The sequence below is a fragment of the Cynoglossus semilaevis genome, chromosome 19 (assembly GCF_000523025.1).
Source record: "Cynoglossus semilaevis isolate Cse_v1.0 chromosome 19, Cse_v1.0, whole genome shotgun sequence".
In the NCBI taxonomy this organism is placed as follows: Eukaryota; Metazoa; Chordata; class Actinopteri; order Pleuronectiformes; family Cynoglossidae; genus Cynoglossus; species Cynoglossus semilaevis.
Window position 1 is genome coordinate 11304946 of NC_024325.1, and position 20752 is coordinate 11325697.

The 20752-nt window shown below is 38.5% G+C and overlaps 1 protein-coding gene across 1 annotated transcript in view; it reads left to right on the forward strand.

Annotated features, from left to right (window-relative positions):
* The window catches only part of LOC103395281 (RNA-binding protein Musashi homolog 2-like), a 76485-nt gene that overhangs the window by 16600 nt on the left and 39133 nt on the right, over window positions 1-20752 (forward strand). Inside the window, exon 6 of the mRNA XM_017041828.2 lies at window positions 11073-11165. Within this exon, the coding sequence (XP_016897317.1) occupies window positions 11073-11165 (93 nt within the window). The remainder of the gene's footprint in view (window positions 1-11072; window positions 11166-20752) is intronic.

A 20752-nucleotide genomic window follows, 5' to 3' on the forward strand; every position in this document is an offset into this window, starting at 1 on the left:
ATCTTTTAAATCCATATTTTTATTCTCTAGCTTTATTTTTAATGGTCTGTTTTATTTTCTTTTAAATATATCTATTGAAACCTTTGTCATGAATAATAATAAAAAAATACTCCCCTGTATTAGCAACTCATGTATAAACAGTAATTACATCCAAGTTACCCTTGAAATTTACATTTTAATTAAATTATTAAAGTAGCAAAGTATTTTTGAAACTTGTATGTAAACTTTGGCATAGCACTTTATCAACTCCATTTACCTCTACTATTCTACAACACAAAGTGGAAAAGTGAAAAAGTGGGTTGTGTTAATTGAATGTCTGGACTGAACGAGGCTTCTAATTGGTGCATCAGCTGTGATCTGTGCAGGACATGGCTGGCTGTGGTTGGTGAAAATGTGGCCGTACAGTGAGAGGGGCTTTATCTTAATTGATACTCTAGTATTATGTTTACTAATGGTTTTAAATGACTTAGTCCATTGCTACAGAAGAGAATGTGCCCTATAATATGTATCCTTGTTCCTTGAAACAGGTTTTTGCTGATTGCTGAACATTTCTCTGAACGATTTACTATTATGGCATGTTTCTGTAGGTTCACAAGACTTGAAAAAGACATTAAATGTAGCATGTATTCCATCCACTGAGCCAGTAACATTTGTGGACATCTTAACAACATCGTTTTTATCAAATGGTGTCAATAACTGAATGTTACTTCAGGCCTGATGAACAAGGTAGCACCCTCCTGAACTCTGCTCTACAGATGGCCTTGGCATGGAAAAAGAGTTAAATATAGAAAGTGTGTGTGATGCTGGTAGCTCTGGTGACAGCAGGAGCTGCATTTGTTTCTTAAAGCCAACACACATTTTAATGAATGATTACCTCCCAAAACCCCACTCTGCAGGACCTCAGCAGTTTCCAAACACATGCTTGTATTATTAGCTTCGAACTAATATTAATAATAATATTAATTATTATTATTATTATTATTATTATTATTATTATTATTATTATTATTATTATTATTATTATTATTATTATTATTATTATTATTATTATTATTATTATTATTATTATTATTATTATTATTATTATTATTATTATTATTATTATTATTATTATTATTATTGTTATCATTATTTTTATGTTTTTTTTTTTTAATATATACGTATGTATGTTCCTGGCATGACTGCAGTTGCCGGTGTCTGACCATCAAATGATCTCTATTTGATGGGAGTTTTTTTATTTCACCATTTCTCTCACACTGTCTCTGTAATTACAGGTTAATAGAGCTATAAGCTATCACTGCTGAAGTCCCCCAGGTACCACATCGTTCAGTATAGACTAATAGACACAGTCCTTAACGGTCTCCAACTACAACACACGTCGTGGGACTCATCATACTTGAGATATCCCACAGTTTGTCACTGTTATAGTCCGATTTTCTTTCTGTAGAATTAAGGACTCACAGGATTGGTCAAAGTCACAGCGCCACTTTAGTTTATATTACCTGTTGTTGTAGTGTCATCTCCTCAACAGCTGTTGATCTTTGTCCGTTGCTGTTGCCGTTAAACCACTGAACGGTCTTTCTGCTTTGACTCCTGGGTGTTTTTTTGGCTCTGCAAAACATGTCAGGTCTTATTTTTAGGACATTTAAGGTCAATTTGCTCTTATAATGCCATCTGCTGGTTTGTAAGGTAGCACAGCCATTTATTCTAAAAGAGATCAAAAGCACAGCTGAAAAAGCAGGTGTTTATCCAGTGTTTTTGTCTTAGTACATATATAGAATTCTTGGGCTGCTTGGCGACCAGTGCCTAGGGTGCAACCTTAATATTAGCACTTTTTTGTAATTGCATTAAAGCTTTATTTCTTAATTATTGCTCTAAAGTGTTTTATGTGGAGCCTGCACACCCTCCCTTGTCTAACCCTCCTGTGAAGGATCTGCTCACCTGATAGATGGAATGGTCTATTTCGTTGTCATCCTAGAATAGACCTGTGAAGCTGTGCTTTACAGCACACACGTGAAATTGTTTTTTATGGAGGCTCTAATATTTACTATCAATACAGGACCACGTTTTCCAGGTTTTGTCTGTCGTTCCAGGGTTAGTAAGTGTTAGTTTTATTAATTCTGCATAGCACAATGGAGCACCTGTACATTGTGTATGTACCTACACACACCTGGACATAGTCGGGTTGTTTGTTTATGTTTATAATGCTCTGAATCATCGTGTATTTCTCATATGTATCTTTGAGTATTTGGTATTTGTGGGTCCATCATGGCTCTTTAAAACACGTTTGTTTGCATGTTTGCGGTGAGGACGACTAAAGACCCCCTTGGTCTCGAGGGATGGGCAGCAGTCTTTGACCTGAATACATATTTTCGCATATTAGTAACAGGAGAAGGAGCCGCAGTTAAACATGGCAAAGGCTATTTTCTGCTTGGTTGGGGGAAATAAAAAATCATCAGCGCCGGGTTAGAAAAAGGACGGAGATGTTATAATTTGGTCGAGGTGGAAACAGGGAGACCTGGGGAGAAATAATGTTGTTGTTTATATCATGACTAAATGCAATGAATTTGATCCAGCCAGTTTTCATTTGTGAAGCAGTAGTGTAGTAGTGAGGTATTTAAGTCTAGAATATATTTCTTTATTTTGTATAAATGTGAACAGTATATGTGGATGTTTTATGTGTATATGCAGTTTCTCTACTATTTCACTGCGTACTGTGAAGGGCAGCCGCAATCTTTAGTCATTTGACAGCATATACAAAAAAGTAACGTCTTTAACCCTCTTTAGTTAAAAAATAAAATAAAGCACACTGACTGGAATGAGGTGCTAAATGAAAATGGTTTTGTCACTGGTAATTCTGCAGTCCTGGCTGTGACAGCGTTAGGGGGAGGGGCTGTGTCACACTCTCTGGAGATTCTCATTGTCTGCCTCAGACCAGGATGATGTAGGTTAGACACTCAATATTGAAAAAAATTAAACCTTAATGGCAGCAGATAAAACTATTAAAATTTCATAGCGGCTTTAAATCAATAATGCATTTTTAAGAAGAAAAAAATATATATGTAGTGAAAGACTTATTTTCATTCTGTCTTCCCATTTCCCTCTGAGGGAGCTCTGGTCTTTTCTGTGCTGTGGGAGCTGCAGGTGTGTTCAGCTGTGATTGTCAGGAACTGGCTATAAAAGGGACTGCCAACTTCAAGTATGACCTCATTAATTACATCTGTCACTGATTCCCTGCAGGTCTGTCTCCTGCTCTTCACATGCTGCCACTCAGCCAGCCAGCCAGTCAACCAGTCAGTCAGGAAACATTCTGCTGCGGGTTAGACAACCTGCTGGGCCTCTGCTCGTAGCAGTAGCAGGTGAGATTGGCCAGAGGAAGTAAAGGAAACATTCAGGACGACAGGCTGGAACAGATGTGAACACAGACTCACTTCCGAGTGATGGGAAACAAAAGCAAAAACACAGATGCAGACATCACTATCACAGTATAGTTCTGAGGATTTAATCCATGATAAAATCCTTATATTATAGCGCAGAGCTGTTCAATGAAGGCAGGTCGAAGTCTAATAGTCCCTAGATGGCAGGATTTTAAACGTCAAGTCAGGACAGAGTGAGGATGTGAATTTTAACTCCCCCCGCCCCCCCTTTACCCTTCATTCTCTTTCACACTACGTTTGACGGGGATGATGTGCTGTAAATATTGGCTGGTAGATTCCCAGTAGAAGAACAATTGACAATAGGGGAAACATAAATGACTAAACTGCCTTGTCCAGCCTAATTGGACACAATCCTAGTGATTTATTTTGCGGTTGCGCAGGGATCCATGCTGGTGTCTTTCCTTTATGTGTTTTATAATATGAGAAAATATTGACTGTGAGAATTTTATATTGTGCAAAAAAAAAAAGAACTGAAAAAGTTATTTTGTGTCTTGAACAACTATCCCACTATTGATTGACCAAGTTAACCCCCTTATGGTAGCTGGGGGGAGATGGAGTTAGTCCCAGGTGAGGGAGGGGTGGTTAGTTAGTGGTTATTGGCAAAAAAAAAGTCTAGTCTTCTCCAACTAGTTCCCTAACTAACTGATCTGAATGTTTGAATAATAAAAAAGATGAATCTTACCATGTTGTGTAAAAACACAATAAGATAAAAATTATTATTATTATTATTATTATTATTATTATCCAATGTATTAATTGAATTGATAAGCAGCCTCTCAGCCAAGCCACGTCACTTGGCCACTTTAGGGTTTAGACTAGAAGTCCTCAACAGGATGTCTGCTGGGTGATTTTTTTTTTTTTCAAGTTAGCGGAGTTCCTTCTCTACTGCACAATCCTTCAAACACACCATGATACTGTTCCATTTTATTCCTACTCCTCTCTTTACTCCTTATCTTGTGTATGCAGATCCTGGGGTTCACACATGTGGTTACTTAATGGCGGCCCACTCCTACTGCCCCAAAGCATGAAATACCACATTTGTTTGTTTAGACCTTGTTTTTCTTTCCTGAACTCTATTAACATTTATATTGCAGCAAAGGGTCTCCTGCAAGTAGCCGTTATAGATGAGGCTGCTCAGTTAAAATGGAAATCTTTTTTTCAATCCAGCTTTTTTGGCATATATACAGTACACGCGTATTATTCAGCTAGTTCTAAACAGTATTTTTTTTACCTTTTCTCTGCATATCTTATATTTGATGCATCTTATTTCCTATCTGACTCTTTCAGCTTTTATGGCTTTTCAGGGTAAATTGATTACTTAAGGAAAAGGGGGGAAAAGTAGTCAAAGTGCATGTGTATTACACAGCCAGATTAGACATTAGCATTTGAACAGAGAAGGAAGAACGTAACATGTGGGAGGAGGAAGTGTCATTGGAAACATCCGCTAGACATCTGCGTCTCAGATTTTTCTCGCCAAATGTAACACTTTTTATCCAAATCTGTGGGGGCATTCCAAGCAGACAGTTCAAATTCACACATTGCGGAGCTTTGCTGTTAGAGAGGATTTTAGTTTCACAATCTGTACTGTTATTTTGCTAACTGGCCACCTTCTTACACACTAACAACCTCAACAATTTTGCAGCCAGTTTTACTAAAATTGGGGGAAAAAAATCATATAAAAGCTCTATGTGTGTATATATGTGTGTGTGTGTGTGTGTGTGTGTGTGTGTGTGTGTGTGTGTGCGCGCACGTTTGTTGATTTCAGCCCTTTCATCCACAAACCCAGGGGAATGATCAAACTTGTAACGTGTTACAGATACCTGTCATGTCATAGACTCAGGCATTGGTTATGTTCTGATACTGCAGATAATAGTTCTCTTTATGTCTTTTTTTTTTATCTGTCTTTTGAAACTAGCTGTCTGCCTTGCGCAGAAACATGTGTAGCTTCTTGAAAGAACTTCAAACAGAATAAATTTAAACACGTTCAATTTGTTATTGTGCAAAAATTCAGTGGACGTTTTCTATCCAGTGTTTTTTTTTCCTAACACAAATACAAAATATACAAAATACAAAATCATTTCACGGTCATTTCACGGCCAAACCTTACAGATGTTTCACTAATCATAATGGTATATTATTGCATTGATACATGCTGAAAAACCTCTGCTACTTCTTTATTTATAACACATACACTCATACATACGCATCATACATTTGTATGATGTTTGAATCGGTTTATCCATGATTTTTTAGAATATATTTAAACACTATATTATAAACACTATCTGTCTATAGTGTTTTTCACCGCTATATATTATTAACCGCATATTAAAATCATGAACTGTAATTTTAATGTGTGTATATATATATATATATATATATATATATACAACATTTGACTTTTGTTTATGCCCAAGCACTTATGGCATTTATATCGTAGTCATTTTGTCTATTTCCATTTCTGTTTTTTTTTTTTTTGTTTGTTTGTTTTTTTCCAGCTGTGTTATCAGTGTTCATACTGTGCAGCGTCTTAAGCTGTCAGGCCTCTTGTTGCTTGTTCTGATTTTTAATATTTTGTACGAAACAGACACAAACACAGGAGGAACACAGACGTGTCCTTGCAAATAAGGACAAAAAAGGGACCAAGTGAGAATTTTTTGGTATTTGGTTGATGGAATTGTACAGCGCTGCAACATTTCACAGATAATTTCCTACAGCTAACAGCAGGCTGTCACATTCCTTCAACTTGCAATTTGCATTTGCTCCCTCATCCCGCATGATTCTGGTGTCAGCGTCCACAAGCTGAATGTCAGTTCCTCTTCTCAGCATACAAATGTCCCTCTAATATATCATGTCATGTGTATTCCTTGACATCTCTAGCATTTGATAATACCCTTGATATTTAGCTATCTAAATTTCAAGTTATCTTTTTCGTAAATCAAATACCACATTACCAAAGAGGTCCTTTTACATCACCAAAATACATAATTTATAAATGGGACTTTAAGAAGACTTATAACTTTGCTCGCAGTATAAGTTTATTTTAAATCACATTGCATGCAGGACATAGTCTGTTTATGTGGATTGGTGGATCAGGCAGCACCTGATCATGCAGTATAGAGTAGGTGATTGGCCATGGCCTTATCTAATCAGATTTACATGCCAGAGAGAATTATATAATTAGCATTTATGCAGAACAAAGAAGGATCAGCTCACGGAAAATAAGGGTTTCATGCAGAACTCTGTGTCTAACCCATTTTTTATGCAACTGGTTGGTTCCTTTGTAGGCCTGTGGTAAATGAGTGGGATTATCAGTATGCGTTTGTACGCATGGTAAGGTTGGCTTAATAAAACAGTTTTCTGTTGGATACCGATACTGCAACCTGGAGTATATGAAGATACTGATATAAATACCTTCAGCCTCCTCTAGTATGCGGCTGGCTGCCATTGCTGAGGCCATAGTGTCCACTGTTTATCACATGTCTTGCAAAGTTAAGTTAAGCATTTGGGCCTAGGTATCAAGTCAGACAGGCTTTAGTTTGCAGATGACTGTCCTCTGTTCTAACACTGAGACAAAATGTAGGTTGAAATAGTCCTTGAGAAAGTTGACACATACTGGCTATCAGATAATAAACTATCCCAACATCTCGACAGCACTGAATTAATATTAATTAGGTCAGGTTCAAATCCTGAAATATCCTGGCTTCACAATTAAAGTAGGTGAAAGTAAAGATAAGGTCAAAGACTTGGGCTACATCCTGGATATTTGATTATTCATGTACCTCTTGGTACTCAAACATAATCAAAACACCAAAGACCAAACTTCAGACTTCTCAGAACAATTTGGTCTGTCTGCTCTATAATCTACTCCCCAGGACTCATCTACTCCCTGAACACTTAAATGGCCTCAGATGTCTCAGGGATGAAGACAGAGGCTCACACATTAAAATGTACATGGTTCATAAAATCCAGCACGGCACTGTGCCAAAATACCTCATAACATGCTTCTCCAAAGTCAGTGAGGCCCACCGATACGCCACCCGTGGGAGCGCCACTGATTTGGCTCACATCACAACCAATATAGAAAAGAACAGCTCACTGTACTCTGCAGCTAGTAGTAGTAGTTTTAAGACTAACCTAAGAAAATGGTTTACTCCATCTAACCAAGGAAATACTGCATTTTCTTTCAAATTAAAATTAAAAAACCAAATTTGTTTTAAACCAATTATGGAGCTTTATGATTGTAACCTGATTGACCTGACATGTGATTTTATGGTAAATATGATTGTGTTTATTCTCCATTGGGCTGTTTACAGTTTGTTTGGACATTTTTAACCAACCAGGGGTCAGCTGTTGTCAGCAACTGAAGACTGACCATTGTTGAAGGACCAATACATTTTAAAATCATCTTTTAAACTTAATTCTGTTAGTATCAGAGTCTGAATGACCTTTTGTTTTGAAACATCGCCACATTATCTTTTAATGAAAAAATTAAATGGAAATGACTGGATTGTTTTTTAATTACGTCAATTAGTAAAACTGAAGTAATTGTTTTCACTGTGTCCCACTGTGGCCTGGTACCCAATGAACTACAGACTGGTACTGGTCCCCGGACTGTCGTTTGGGGACCTCGGCTCTACCACACAAAGTAGGATTTGTGCACCCATGGTTTTCTCAGCTTGGCCTTTTCCTTATTTATTCCTCTTGTGTTTTACTCCATCCACCTGCGGACAAGGCTACCTACTGTGGTGGCATCAAGGACAGCAGAAAGCATTGCCATAAGCACAAACAGACCAACGTAGTGCTCTGTAAACAGTCCCCTTTTACATGACATTTAGCCAGGGTCACTGTGTTTACTATCCATGCATCACTTGCCAGTGAATGACTGCCAACTTTGGGCCAATTAGAAGCTGGCTGGTCATTTTTTTCCTGGGAGCTACAATATCTACGCTGCTGAGAATAACTAAGTTGAGCCCTGCTGTGGAGCTCCCTTGGGCACGCTTAACAAAAGAGAAATATTCCACTCATTTCAAGCTTCCTATGAAGCATGACAGAAAGACCTGAGTGCTGTATGCATTCCCTTTTTGAGAGGAGCCAAATGGATCTTGGTTTAGAGGACATGCAGACTGACTCCTTGATTAACATTAATGACATTAATTACGTGGACCACAACCATTGTTTTTCACAGATTTGTTTTTTACATGACCAAATGCAAGGATGTGTTGATGGCACTGTATTCCAGTTTTCTAAACATATTATTGTTGTTATAATATGTTGGTTTATAATGAATAAAAATACTATTGTCATGCCAAAATAGTAAATCCACTTTCCTTCCATTTGACTTGTAACATTAATTTAATGTACAGGTCTTTTTGGCTCTCCAAACCAATGTACAGTTACCAAAATGCATGCCTTTTAAATATTTTTCTTTTTGAGTTTTCCATCTATTCGCCAACCATTTTAATGGCCTATGTCTACACAATATTCATTTCTGTGTTCTTCGGGCTCCTTAGGCCCCCACAGCTACACGGAGACACGCATTGTCTCATAAATGTGGAATGAGTTTCAGCTAGTGCTACAAAATAATGCTTTGGAATTTCTTGTATGGTCATCACTTGCTCATTTAAACATTTTAAGTTTGGCCACAAGCAGCCATCTAATTAGCATGTTTTTCATATTCTCAGAGAAGCTCTGGGTTGGTCCATTTCCCTCGTTTGCTTGTGATTGCTACACCGTTACTTAATGCCTGGCTTGTGTCTGGATATAGCATGCTGCAGTTGTCTCGAATGCAGCATGAATGTGCTGTTTACTTATGAGCCTATGCATCTCTAGGGCCCTATAATCAGCTCTAAGCTGCTTCTATCAATCTTCATAACTGTACTGGGCTGAGAACAGAAAACAGCTAAACAGCCTCCACTGACTCTCTGTTCAGCCTGACTGCCACCGTGAGCCATGGAGAGCCACATGCAAACAGTGTCTGTTATTTACCTGTGTCTGTGCTCATGTGCCTGTCATCTCACAGGACCAGCTTTTTGAAGGTCCCTGTGACACAAAATAGCTGTTACTGTTAACTGGTTAATGCAGAAGGAATGTTCATAGGGCAGTGGCAATCACCGCTCTGGTCAAAGTCACGCTCCAAAGACGCCTGTACAGGTTGGAGTCGAGGTCCTCATTAGCTTCTGCCCCCAGCTGAACAGCCTATCACCACCCTCAACTACAACTTCCTGTCTCTCCCTCTTCTATGCTAAATCTCTTTACTTTGTTTTCTGTTTTTTTGTTTTTGTCATTTTTACTTTTGTGCAAATGTTAACCAATCAGTCTGGGTGTTTGGCCCCAACGCAATACATTTTCAATTGGATATGGTTCCTTCTTGAACATCAGTTCAGCCAAATAATAATTGTTATTACATAAATTCTATGGGAGCTTTGTTATTCCATTCTGAGGCTAAATCAAAATTTCTAAGACAAATTACAATTATTTTAATTATTTTATATTTGTATTATTAATAATATATAATTATTATTATTATTATTAATATATTATTGTTTTTAATTTTAATTGTTTCACCCAGACAGTGCATCCCTACAAAAAGGAAAATAACAATTACATATATATATTTGTACAAGCTTACATAGGTACATACTTCAGTTTGTTAGTTGTTACTCAGACTACCTACTACAGGGAGATGGTCCAAGTAACACCTAATCCTCTCACATAGTCTAGCAATGACACTAATCTTTATCTGGTTGTGAAGTCACGATGCCATTTGCAAAGTACTTCATGTTCATGCCCCTGTTCAACAGCCTGCTCTGCTCTCCCTTGTAGCACTCTGCTGAAATTCCGGTGAAATGCAAATCCAAAAACGATTCAATTATTTGTCACCATCATTAGGGTATACTGTTCAATAGGGATGTATAAATTTCTGGAGAGATGCCGATGTTTAAAATAAGTCTAAGGCAGATGTTTTGTCTTTTTATTTATTCCCTCTTTCTGCCACGGAAACTTTACTGAACTATTTTAAAAGTCATTCAGCTCTTCATCGTACTATCCTTGAACGAGCACAAATTTATGAAACAAAAACAACCTTTAATGTCAATTTTATAGTTGACATTTAAGATAACCTTAATTCAAATGATAAAGTTCTTTTCTGTAAAATAACTTATAAAAGCTTCCTAGACTGCTAACTAATCAACTAAGAGATTTTTTTGCCAGGTAAGATGGCTGAGAAATCTGTCAGACATGTTGTTCCCATGACAATGGTTTGGTCAGAGGAAGATGGGCAGGAGTGTGTGTGTGTGTCTTTGTGTGGAGTGGCAGTGAGAGAGAGTAAGGAGTAAAGAGTGATCTGAGGTGAATATTTCAAGTTGTTTTGTTGTGTTAGCTTTGCCTACGACCTGCAGTAATCCGTAATAGTTTACAAAGATATTTAATGGAACTGATTAACTTATGGTGACGTGAAATAGTTAATGATCTAGCATGTCTCAGCTTTTTTTTTCCTGTTCATAATTTTCCTTAATGACAGTAGCAGTGCTGTGCTGTTTTCTTTGCTTGTTTATAACACAACATCTTTTCATTCTGTGAAAATGACACATTTTGAGTGTCAGTCACTCACCTTCTTTCTTTTGTGTTTTACAGATGGTAACGAGAACAAAGAAAATATTTGTAGGTGGTTTGTCGGCCAACACAGTAGTGGAAGATGTCAAGCAGTATTTTGAACAATATGGGAAGGTAAGAAGGATCTCATTTGTCAGAATTCTTTACAGAGGTTTTACAATCACCAATAAGTCCATTTTCATGGAGAAAAAAGACCCCGTTCACCCTCATCCCTCAGAGAACCTGTACTATCTCTGTGAGTAAATGAAAGTCTGTCATTGCAGAATGACAAGGATTGGTTTGAAAAACACCATGGATTTCAAATTTTGTGACAAGTGAGCATGTGTCAAATCAAATGCTATTTTGCTGCAAATACACACTGCTATCAACCCCCCAACTGAGAGAGACATATATGCAAACCCTGCTGGGCAAGTATAGGTATCACGGCACATCTAGGCCACACACACACACACACACACATATACACAGGCTTTAATTCAGAGGCATCATTACACAGATAATTTCTCCCACACTGAGCTCAGATCCATTTCACTCATGTCATATTGCACATCAGTCAAGGTCACCTTCAGTTTACACACTTCTCTTCTACTGACTATACTTGACCTTGAGCTTGAATGTTTTTTTTAGATTGGGATTTTAACATGCACACGATGCACCATTTGTTAAAGTCAACAATAGTATAAATTATATTGCTTTCTTATTTTGTGAAAGCTAAAGAGAGTGACTTGGTTGACTGGCACTGAAAAACCGTATAATCTCAATAAGGATGCGTTATTTGCACAATAGAAGAAAGCAAGCAAATATTCATCACGACTTTGCAATCAATTGATCTTAGAAAGAGCTTGAAATGATTTTCATCTTGATTGAATGACATAATTGACTTGATTACACAAAGTTTTCTCCTCCTCAAATGCTTAGGAGGAACCCCACAAATCAGACTGATTGAGCGCGGTTCTGCATGCGTTCTTTAAAAGCCTACTTGTGCATGCTTGGCTGTGTCTGCCAGGCTGCAAAAGCGTGTTCTAGTTTAGGTGTGTGTGTGTGCACTTGTGTGTTCATGGATTTAGCTTCTCCTGCTTAAAATCTCAGTTGCAGTCTGTCAGTCACCATTTTCTTTTTTTTTTTTGATGCTGCCGAAAGGTCAGAAAAAATGTAAAATATAATATTGTGTTTTTCTGCTTCCCTCATAAATACCACAAAACAATTTTGTTAAACTTTACGATTTGTAGCAGAGACAGAGAGAGGGTGACACACTGATTTACTGTGTGTGAGCACAGTTTGGTCCGGCAGTACAACACACTGAGCAAGTGTTGAGTATGTCACAAATATTTGGATAGACAAAGAAAGAAAAAAAAATCCAATGGGTTTCAAATATTCAAAAATTGTATTTTCTGACCAGGACAAGCAGTACTAGACTGTGTGGAGTGGGCTCTTCAAGTACACTTTCAGCTTGTGTATTAAACTGATGAGAGAGTTTGAAAATCTAAAAAAAAGAAAGAAAAGAAACAAAGACAATTGGTGCAAAAAAAAAAAAAATCAACTTAATGGAGGAACCAAATCAAACATCCCCAGCTCCTTCTGCCAGTGCAGGTGCATTTGCATGCCATTTACATGATAGCCAGTAGTGACCATAGCTACTCCAATTTGTGGATGTACATCATCTAATCACATTTTGTGATTGTTTCCTCTTTGATGTGATGTAGTCAATCACTGCAGGGTATACTCCGGTTCCAGTGATTATACGTTGTGATCAGAGCGGCCCTGATGAAGCAAGTGCCTTACAGAGGAGACCTACCCCGAGACTTCAGTCTCATTGGAGTAAATTCTGCTTAGTGATTGAGACTAGCAGAGAGAACAGCAGTGTAGTATAAATGAATTGTCCATGAATGGAGATAGAGTCACTGCTGTGCACGTCCCATACAATAGGAAAGGGCTAGTTAGACAACTAACCCCCCTTTGACATTTATCTGCCCAGTGGTCCAGCAACATCTCCGATAAAGGACGTTTTAAATGACCACTGGAAAAACACAGCTCACGAGTTGATTGTGTATGTGAAAGTAGACATAGTAGCCTACGAAAGTGTCCTTTCCAGAGGTGACTGATCTTGTTTTAAAACCTTGCCTATTCCTGATCCTTATAAAATGCCTTTCTGATGGGCTCCCCTGACAACCAGGTGGCAGCTAGCTCACAAAGAGAGCAGTGGCTCGGGGTAAATTGACACCTTTCAGTGGGTCTTAAGTCTCATCTCCTGGCTGCCCGTCCCACCCCCTTCAAATTGGCTCAGGATAAGCCTGGATTGTCTTGATTGTGTTATCAGTGACTGATCAGGTCATTAAATGATGGAATTTTCAGCCTCTGTTCTGCTTGAAGAATGAAAGATCCAGCACCTGCTCAGAGGGGTCAATCTGTAGATGGCAGCAGGCAGGAATATCTGCTGGGCTGTTGTGACATCAATGAAGGAGGGAAGTGTGTGTGTGGAGTGTAGGTGCCATGCAAACGGGGGGCAGTTGAAAAATGACAGGGGTCAGGAGGTATTTGCAGCTGTCTCTCCATCATTTCTGTATGGACGTGGACACCTCCGCCTCCACTTTGCTGCTCCGGGGGGAATTCTATTGTTTGAGAACGTTTCTGTGTTTCTGAAAAAACAGAAATAAAAACCTTGATGATTCCAACAATGTGTTTTTTCAGAAACACATTTCTGTGTTTCTGAAAAAACAGAAATATATAATTTCTGTTTTTTCATTTTATGATTTCATTTTATATATTTTAAAATATATAAAATGTCGTTATATATTTTGTATGTGACTTTGTTTCGGAGAACAGTAGTTCTTTAGACATTAGATATAAAATATCCTCTTCTTTAGTGTGAAATTCTATGTCATCCTACTATAATGACAATGTGTGTGTGTATCCGTGTGTGTTTGTGGTTTTGTTCTGCGTATTAATGACTTGAAGTAGCTGCCTGCCTACACTTCTTCAGCCACCTATTGCTGTGTGACCAGCTCTACAGACAGCTCCAGGTTATGACATGAGTGCCTCCCACACATCGTACCGCTTCGTTCAAAACACAAAGAAATGTACACAATGTTCTTTGGTCTGAAAGGCTTTTGAAGACATTCTGAAACACTTTACTGCTCACTTTAAAATGTCATTGGAAAAAGACATCCTACATATATGGTTTGTTAAACGTCTTATATTACCCAAAAATGCAACATGAAAGGTGGATTAAAGTAAAAAAAAAACCAGTATACTTCAGTAGACTTTAGGTTATTTTCTTTCTCTTTGTGGACCTTGCATGATGTAGCATTAATATATAATCCACTTGAATTAATTGATAAGGCTTCAGTATGAAAAAGAGGCAGTTATAGATTCATGGCTATGCTCCATTTCCTTCAGGTTCTGACCTAACTGGAGCACAGTGAGCTACTGAATCTGAAACTGTATTGAGTGGATAACATTTATATACAGTCTGTAGTACAGGCAGGGTGCAAGCAGCACTATTCAGTTTTTTAAAAAAGAAAATCGTTGGGCCTTGGTCTCCAAGCCCTGAGTCAGTTTTCTTTGTGTGACTTTTGATAGGGTTGGCTTCCTCTCCACTGTTCACTGGATCTTTCTGTCATTTTTTTCTGATACTGGGCTCTCCCACGGACCAAGTATCCTGCAAACACACACACACACACTGTATATATTATAATAAACGACTTCTCTGGTCATTGAGGACAAGTTCTGTTGCTAAGACATTTTCCGGATTGTTCTGTGTAACAAGGCTTTAAGGTGTGCTCTTGTTTTGTTTTTAAAGATACCCTCAGGAATTCACGACCCGCAGTCTCTAAGCTCTAACAAGCACTTGATGGTTAAGCGTATCACATTTCCGTTTGTTTTTAATGCACTCTGTTAGACTCACTCACAACTAATAAGTCAGAATCAGTTTACCTGATGCACGCATGAAGGATTTGTAAGAGCTTAACAGGACTCTTGAGAGATAGAATCATTTGAATTCTTCAGCCGCTGACGGAGAGCATGATTTGTTTACTGATGTTTTTGTCCATGTTTTATCAGATTTTATTGTGTATTTTTCTGGTTTCAGCTGTGGTAAAGATAAAGGGTGGAGTGTGTAAGACAGAGTTTTGACCCGCCCCCTTGTGGTTGCCTGATTATTGGTTCAGAAAGGGTTTTGATTTCCTAAGCAGCAGAGCTGACTTTTTAAATGTTAGTATTGATCATATATTCATAAGTATTTCCACACAGTATTGACCACATACTGGTGTGTTCTATATATTTTTCTTTTTGTTTTTAGTCAAGACTATTAGTTTAATGGTTTCTGGTAGCTCTAGACTTAATACATAAAGATGTAAGACTGTCACAGTCGAGGTATTTCCCCTTCATTACATGTTTTCTACTCCCTTGCGTTCCTTTCTGTAAGTAAAACTGCTTGAATACCCCTCATGCAGAAACATTGTTACCCCAGCCATATTGTTTGTTTTCTAGAATTATAGTTTGTAAAACAACCAGATTGTATCACTAACTTTCTGAGTCAAACAATGAGGTTCCGTGACATGATTTATGTGGGTATCACATAGTATTTGGAAATATCCTGGATTCTCTTAACTGCGTTCAATATCCTCTGGTATTGCAGTGTGCCCACGGTTGGCATTGCAGAAATCTCTGAATTGGAATCTTATCTTCTTCCATCTACCCCATTACGGGCAGATTGAAAGCCCTGCAGCAGTGCACCGGCTCCCCGGTCCAAACTGCTCCTTTAACTCCACCATGACGGCTTTTGAAAATGTCACACTTGATCGTTAGAATGATGAAAAAAAAGAAATCAACCATACAATCCATAGTTACGTAATAGTCTTTGTTACTTTGGCCACTCATAGCCATACAATGCCATACAAATATATGCCAGCTCAAATATATTTACATTTTTTTTTACTCTTCATTTAAATTAGACTTTCATGTCTAGTCCTTAAAATGATTAAAAAAACAGTGACGCCTTCACTCTATTCACTATTCTAAACTGAGAGTCTATAAACAGTGACGCCTTCACTGTATTCACTATTCTAAACTGAGAGTCTATACATTATTTAATTTCCTAAATGTTTACAATATTGGTATTTTCCACAGTGACACAATATTCTGAAACAATGCTGAGGTAGAACTGCAGCTTGTTTACCAATAAAGGTTGAATGTCTGTTGTAGATGGGATGCAACAACCAACAAGCAGTAAGCAATTGAAAGAGGAAACCTATGTTTAAATTCAAAATTTCTGCCTAAAAAATAGTTCAAGCCAAAATATTCATTTTGTAAATTCAAATGTTTAATTTTTAAGAGGTGGAAATCATCTTTTTACCCCCATTATTTTTCAGTTGCAGTGAGATCAGTACTCCAGACTTGAGCAGTCAGACGTTTGTAATGTAACCTCATTAAAAAAAGAAACAAAAAAAGGGATTGTGTCTAATGCCAGTGTGTAATGATCTGCTCGTCAAAGGTCTCAATCGTGACTGGAGTAAATAGGTTCAGTTTCTATTTGTGGTTATTACTGCTCTGACCCTGTATTCTTGTGGGTTTGGTGCTTTTCTTTGTTGTGTAGAGGTGAATATTTATGGCAGTAAAGTCGGCTTTATACGTTTTATTTACTCAGGCATTTGATCCAAAAGGAGCATCTTTGACACTCTTGGGGGATGCAGGCCTTCACTGACATCATAAGTGAGCGTTGGGGACCCATGCTGCTCACCATCTGGGCAAATGGCAGGTTCCTCTGCCAGCGTGGTAGCTGCTGAAGTAAAAGGGCACAGGAGCATTGTCTGACTGGGGTAAAGATGGACACGGGGGGGCATTTGCAGACATAGGTCATCCTTTCTTAGTGAAGGAGCCGTTTTGTGCCACCTGTGCTCCCACTTGCCTCTGGTCTAACTTAAATAACATAAAAAAACCCACAAAAAAAAAAACTATACTCAGCAAAACACAGGCAAGGGTGAATATAAACACCACACCAGTCCAAAAGCATCTTGTGGTTCCATAGCGTAGCGGTTATCACACTTGCCTTACATGCAAACGGTCCTGGTTCTCTGCCCCTGAAGAATTATATCCCTATTCCTCCTGATGTAAGTGGCTTTGGATAAGCATGTCAGCTAAATGCATAAATATAAATGTAATCTATTGTAAAATGGTCTCAGTTTAATCACAAAATAATTAGCTTCATTTCATTTTTTTTTATTTTCTGAGGCTGTAGGGAGAGCTCTTAAATGGCTCCTGTCTGCCAAAACGAAATCTTTCAATCAGCTCACTTTCAAAATAAATTTCTAGTGGGTTTGTACCCTCCACCCCCCAGAAGGCTTACCACAACGGTTATCCCTCTCTAGAGTAATGCTGCAGATAATGTGGGGCATTACATGAATATGTTCAGCTTTTCCTTTTTTTTTTTTTTTTATCAGAAATCTCTGTTAAGGATTTGGTCTCTATGCAGCCAATCCTTTCATCCTCATATCTCTCAATCCAGGTAGCACTTGGCGTAAATCAATTTCTGTGAAGCAGAATATACAGAAAGAGCAATCGTGTTAAGAGAAAAAAAAATGTAAATGGGCCGAGCTCTGAAATGATCAGACTGCCTCAATGTGCATGGATCAAGCAGTATGTGAGCAGGAGATAGCATTTAGCCCAGCTTTTTTAAATGAAGCCCTCATATATTCACCTCTTTGTAGCCCTGTTATTTCCTCCGGGTGCTCTGTGTAAAGGTACTGTTATCAGCCTCTACCAAATCCATTCGTGCTCCTCTGGCTGCCCTGAAAAAAAAATCACCTTGTTGTTGATCAATCACTCTGCACCGGAGGGAGGGGCTGAGAAAAGTTGTGAATTAGGTCTTTACAGTGATGTGCTTTTGATGACCACAGCTGCACACTCTACTACGGAATTAAAAAATATAACCAACACCTGTGTTAATAATGAGACCAGCATGCATAATATAAGCAATGCGAATGGTTACAGTGTTTTAGTGTGTGTCGTGTTAAATGAACTCACTGCCTTCAGTGACGATCAACTCCATGGGGGCAGCCGTTTTGTAAATGTGCTGAATTTAGTGTTTGGATGTGATTTATTATCGCTGTCTTGGTGTGTTGGTGGCTGATGAGCCGAGAAATTCCTCAAACACTGTGGTGTGTGGAGTGTTTTTGTCACAGTTTTCTATCTATCTATCTATCTATCGATCTATCTATCTATCTATCTGTCTGTCTGGCTTTCTGTCTGTCCGTCCGTCCGTCCGTCCCTCCGTCCGTCCAGCCATCCATCCATCCACCTACCTTCCTATTAATAATTCATATGTATTTAACAATGATTAATCAAGCAGCTAGATGTATGTTTCACATTTTTTGTCTTCTTTTTTTTCTACTCCAACAGATGAAATTATTAATAGTGAATCACTTGTTAATTATGGTACTGTATTATTCCGTCAGCCAAAGTCACCAACAATCAGTCTGATAAAGATCCCATCCTGACTTTGTGATATAATGGTGTAGGAAAACCAGAACCAGTGAGAATGTTGGATTTATGAGGATGACAGAGCTGGTGGCCAGGCGTGGAGGACTCCGCAGGGAGCTGGAGGTCACATTAACATACAAAAGCTACTTTGCTGGTTAACCTTTCGAGCCATTGCTCCCAAGCTCTGGGGGCCTGCGGTCACATGCTAGAGAGTGCCTCACCACACATGCACGGATACACACATCTATTACTCTATCTACCTCCAAATACTTCTATTTGTTCTTCACGACAGAAAAATACTTGAATAGTGACCTAAACAATTCACCCTAAAAGTGGAGACGTCACTAACTAAAAGGAACGAGATACTGTGATATGGTTTCTTGACTGTTTAGAATCTGGTCTGTTCTGTAAAAATGTCCAGGAAATCTTTCTACTGTTCATAGTTTTTGGTAGTAGTTCCTCCAGTCAGCTTGGCTGTAACCTACATAACTCCTTTATGGATCATTTTAAGTCAGATCAACAAAGTAAAAGTTCCTTATGAAGTCCCCTGTTCCTTTCTCTGAGAATCCTGGACTCAGGGTTAATTTTGATTAAGTTGAGCTCAGCCTAAGCTAGGAATAAACAGAGATGGAAGGAAAATCTATGCCGTTGAAGCCTTTGAAATCAGCCTCCAAAGACCCTTTAAACTCAGCCTCTATAGCCTTTAAAATCCACCTTTTAAACCAAAGCCTTTAAGAATGTGTATGGATCGCTGTCTTATCGCAGTCACACTTTATTCCTGCCTCAGAGGTCTGTAATTCTAACATACTGTTTACGAAATGCAACGACGTTTTCACGTAAATAGAGAGTGATAGAGATTTCTGTGTTTTAGATACTGTTTTACTACATGTCATAGTAATGGAAGTATCAAATTGAGTAGATTCTTGTTGTACTGCTTTTGTTATGCATTGCATTCATTGGCATAATCTGCTACTCATTACAGCGTGGAATATTTTAAGAAGACTAAGGGAAAAACAAAGACAGAAAATGAAATGATTTGATGCTCGAGTCAATGTGATTAGAGCTAACTAATGTCCTGTAAACTGTACATCATGAAGCAGGGAGGAGACGATAGTATTACTCCATGGGTTTGATGAGTTCTGGTAATTATGTTAAATACCTGTTTGTAACATCAGTATCTTTAAGAAAGAATTACTATATTTGTTTTCAGGTAATAAAACCTAAACATATTGCCCCAAACTACCACGTCTGAATATTGCCGTAGGGAAATCTAGGTCAATTCTTGAGGCGCTTCAAAATGTGATGGTATGAACCACCTGCTGGTTGATACATGCAGAACACAGCTTCCTTACTTTAATGGTTTTCAGTGTATTTAGTTAGCATACATGTGCACACATTTGTTTGCATGTTTTCCATGGGGAAGAACAGGCTGTTGGGGTGTTATCTGCCTCTGCAGAGGGTGACAGCTAATCACCAACCCTGACAAACACTGGGGGGAGCGGAAGAGATGGCAGTGTACAAGAGAGACAGAGAAAGTGAGAGAGATAGACATGGTGCATGAGCAGGGGTTTGACATATGAATTTCAACCTGCAGAGTGCTTCAGATCCTGTCATCACAACCTCTGTATTGCTTTCGACCTGAGCTGGACAAGTGCACAGCCTCCATTTTGACCTACTGACAACTAAAAAACCCTTATTACTAGAGCTGCACACCAAGATGGGAGGCCTTGGGGGAGAAAAAAAAAATTGGGAAAACTGATGAGTAAATCATCTGTCAGTGGCGAATTTTGTCTTTTTACCCACAGCTTGTAAAGAATATTTGCAAAAGCCTGCAGTGGCTGTCTTTGTTGCCTGAGCATACAGAGCAGCCGCCCCCCAGTCATGTGTAACGACAAAAGCACTTACAGTACCCGTTAACACTGCCATCAATCGTATCCAAAGTCCCGGGTAAATGTATTTGCAGACAGCGTGGCCTGCAGATGGGCTGGAGCATGCTGGGTTAGTGTGAGGTTGTGGTGTTGCCTGTTGACACATGGATCAGACGGATGTAAAAGATGGAGAGAAGCTGTCGTGAGCTGGTGGGAGGAAGGCTGGGTAGAGAGAGAGAGGGAGGGAGAGAGCGAGAGAGAGAGAGAAACAAGGCAAAATGAGGCGGCGCAAGTCTCTTTCATGGAAAATTGAAACTGAAGAATGTTTGAAGTTTATGACTATAATTATATATTTAA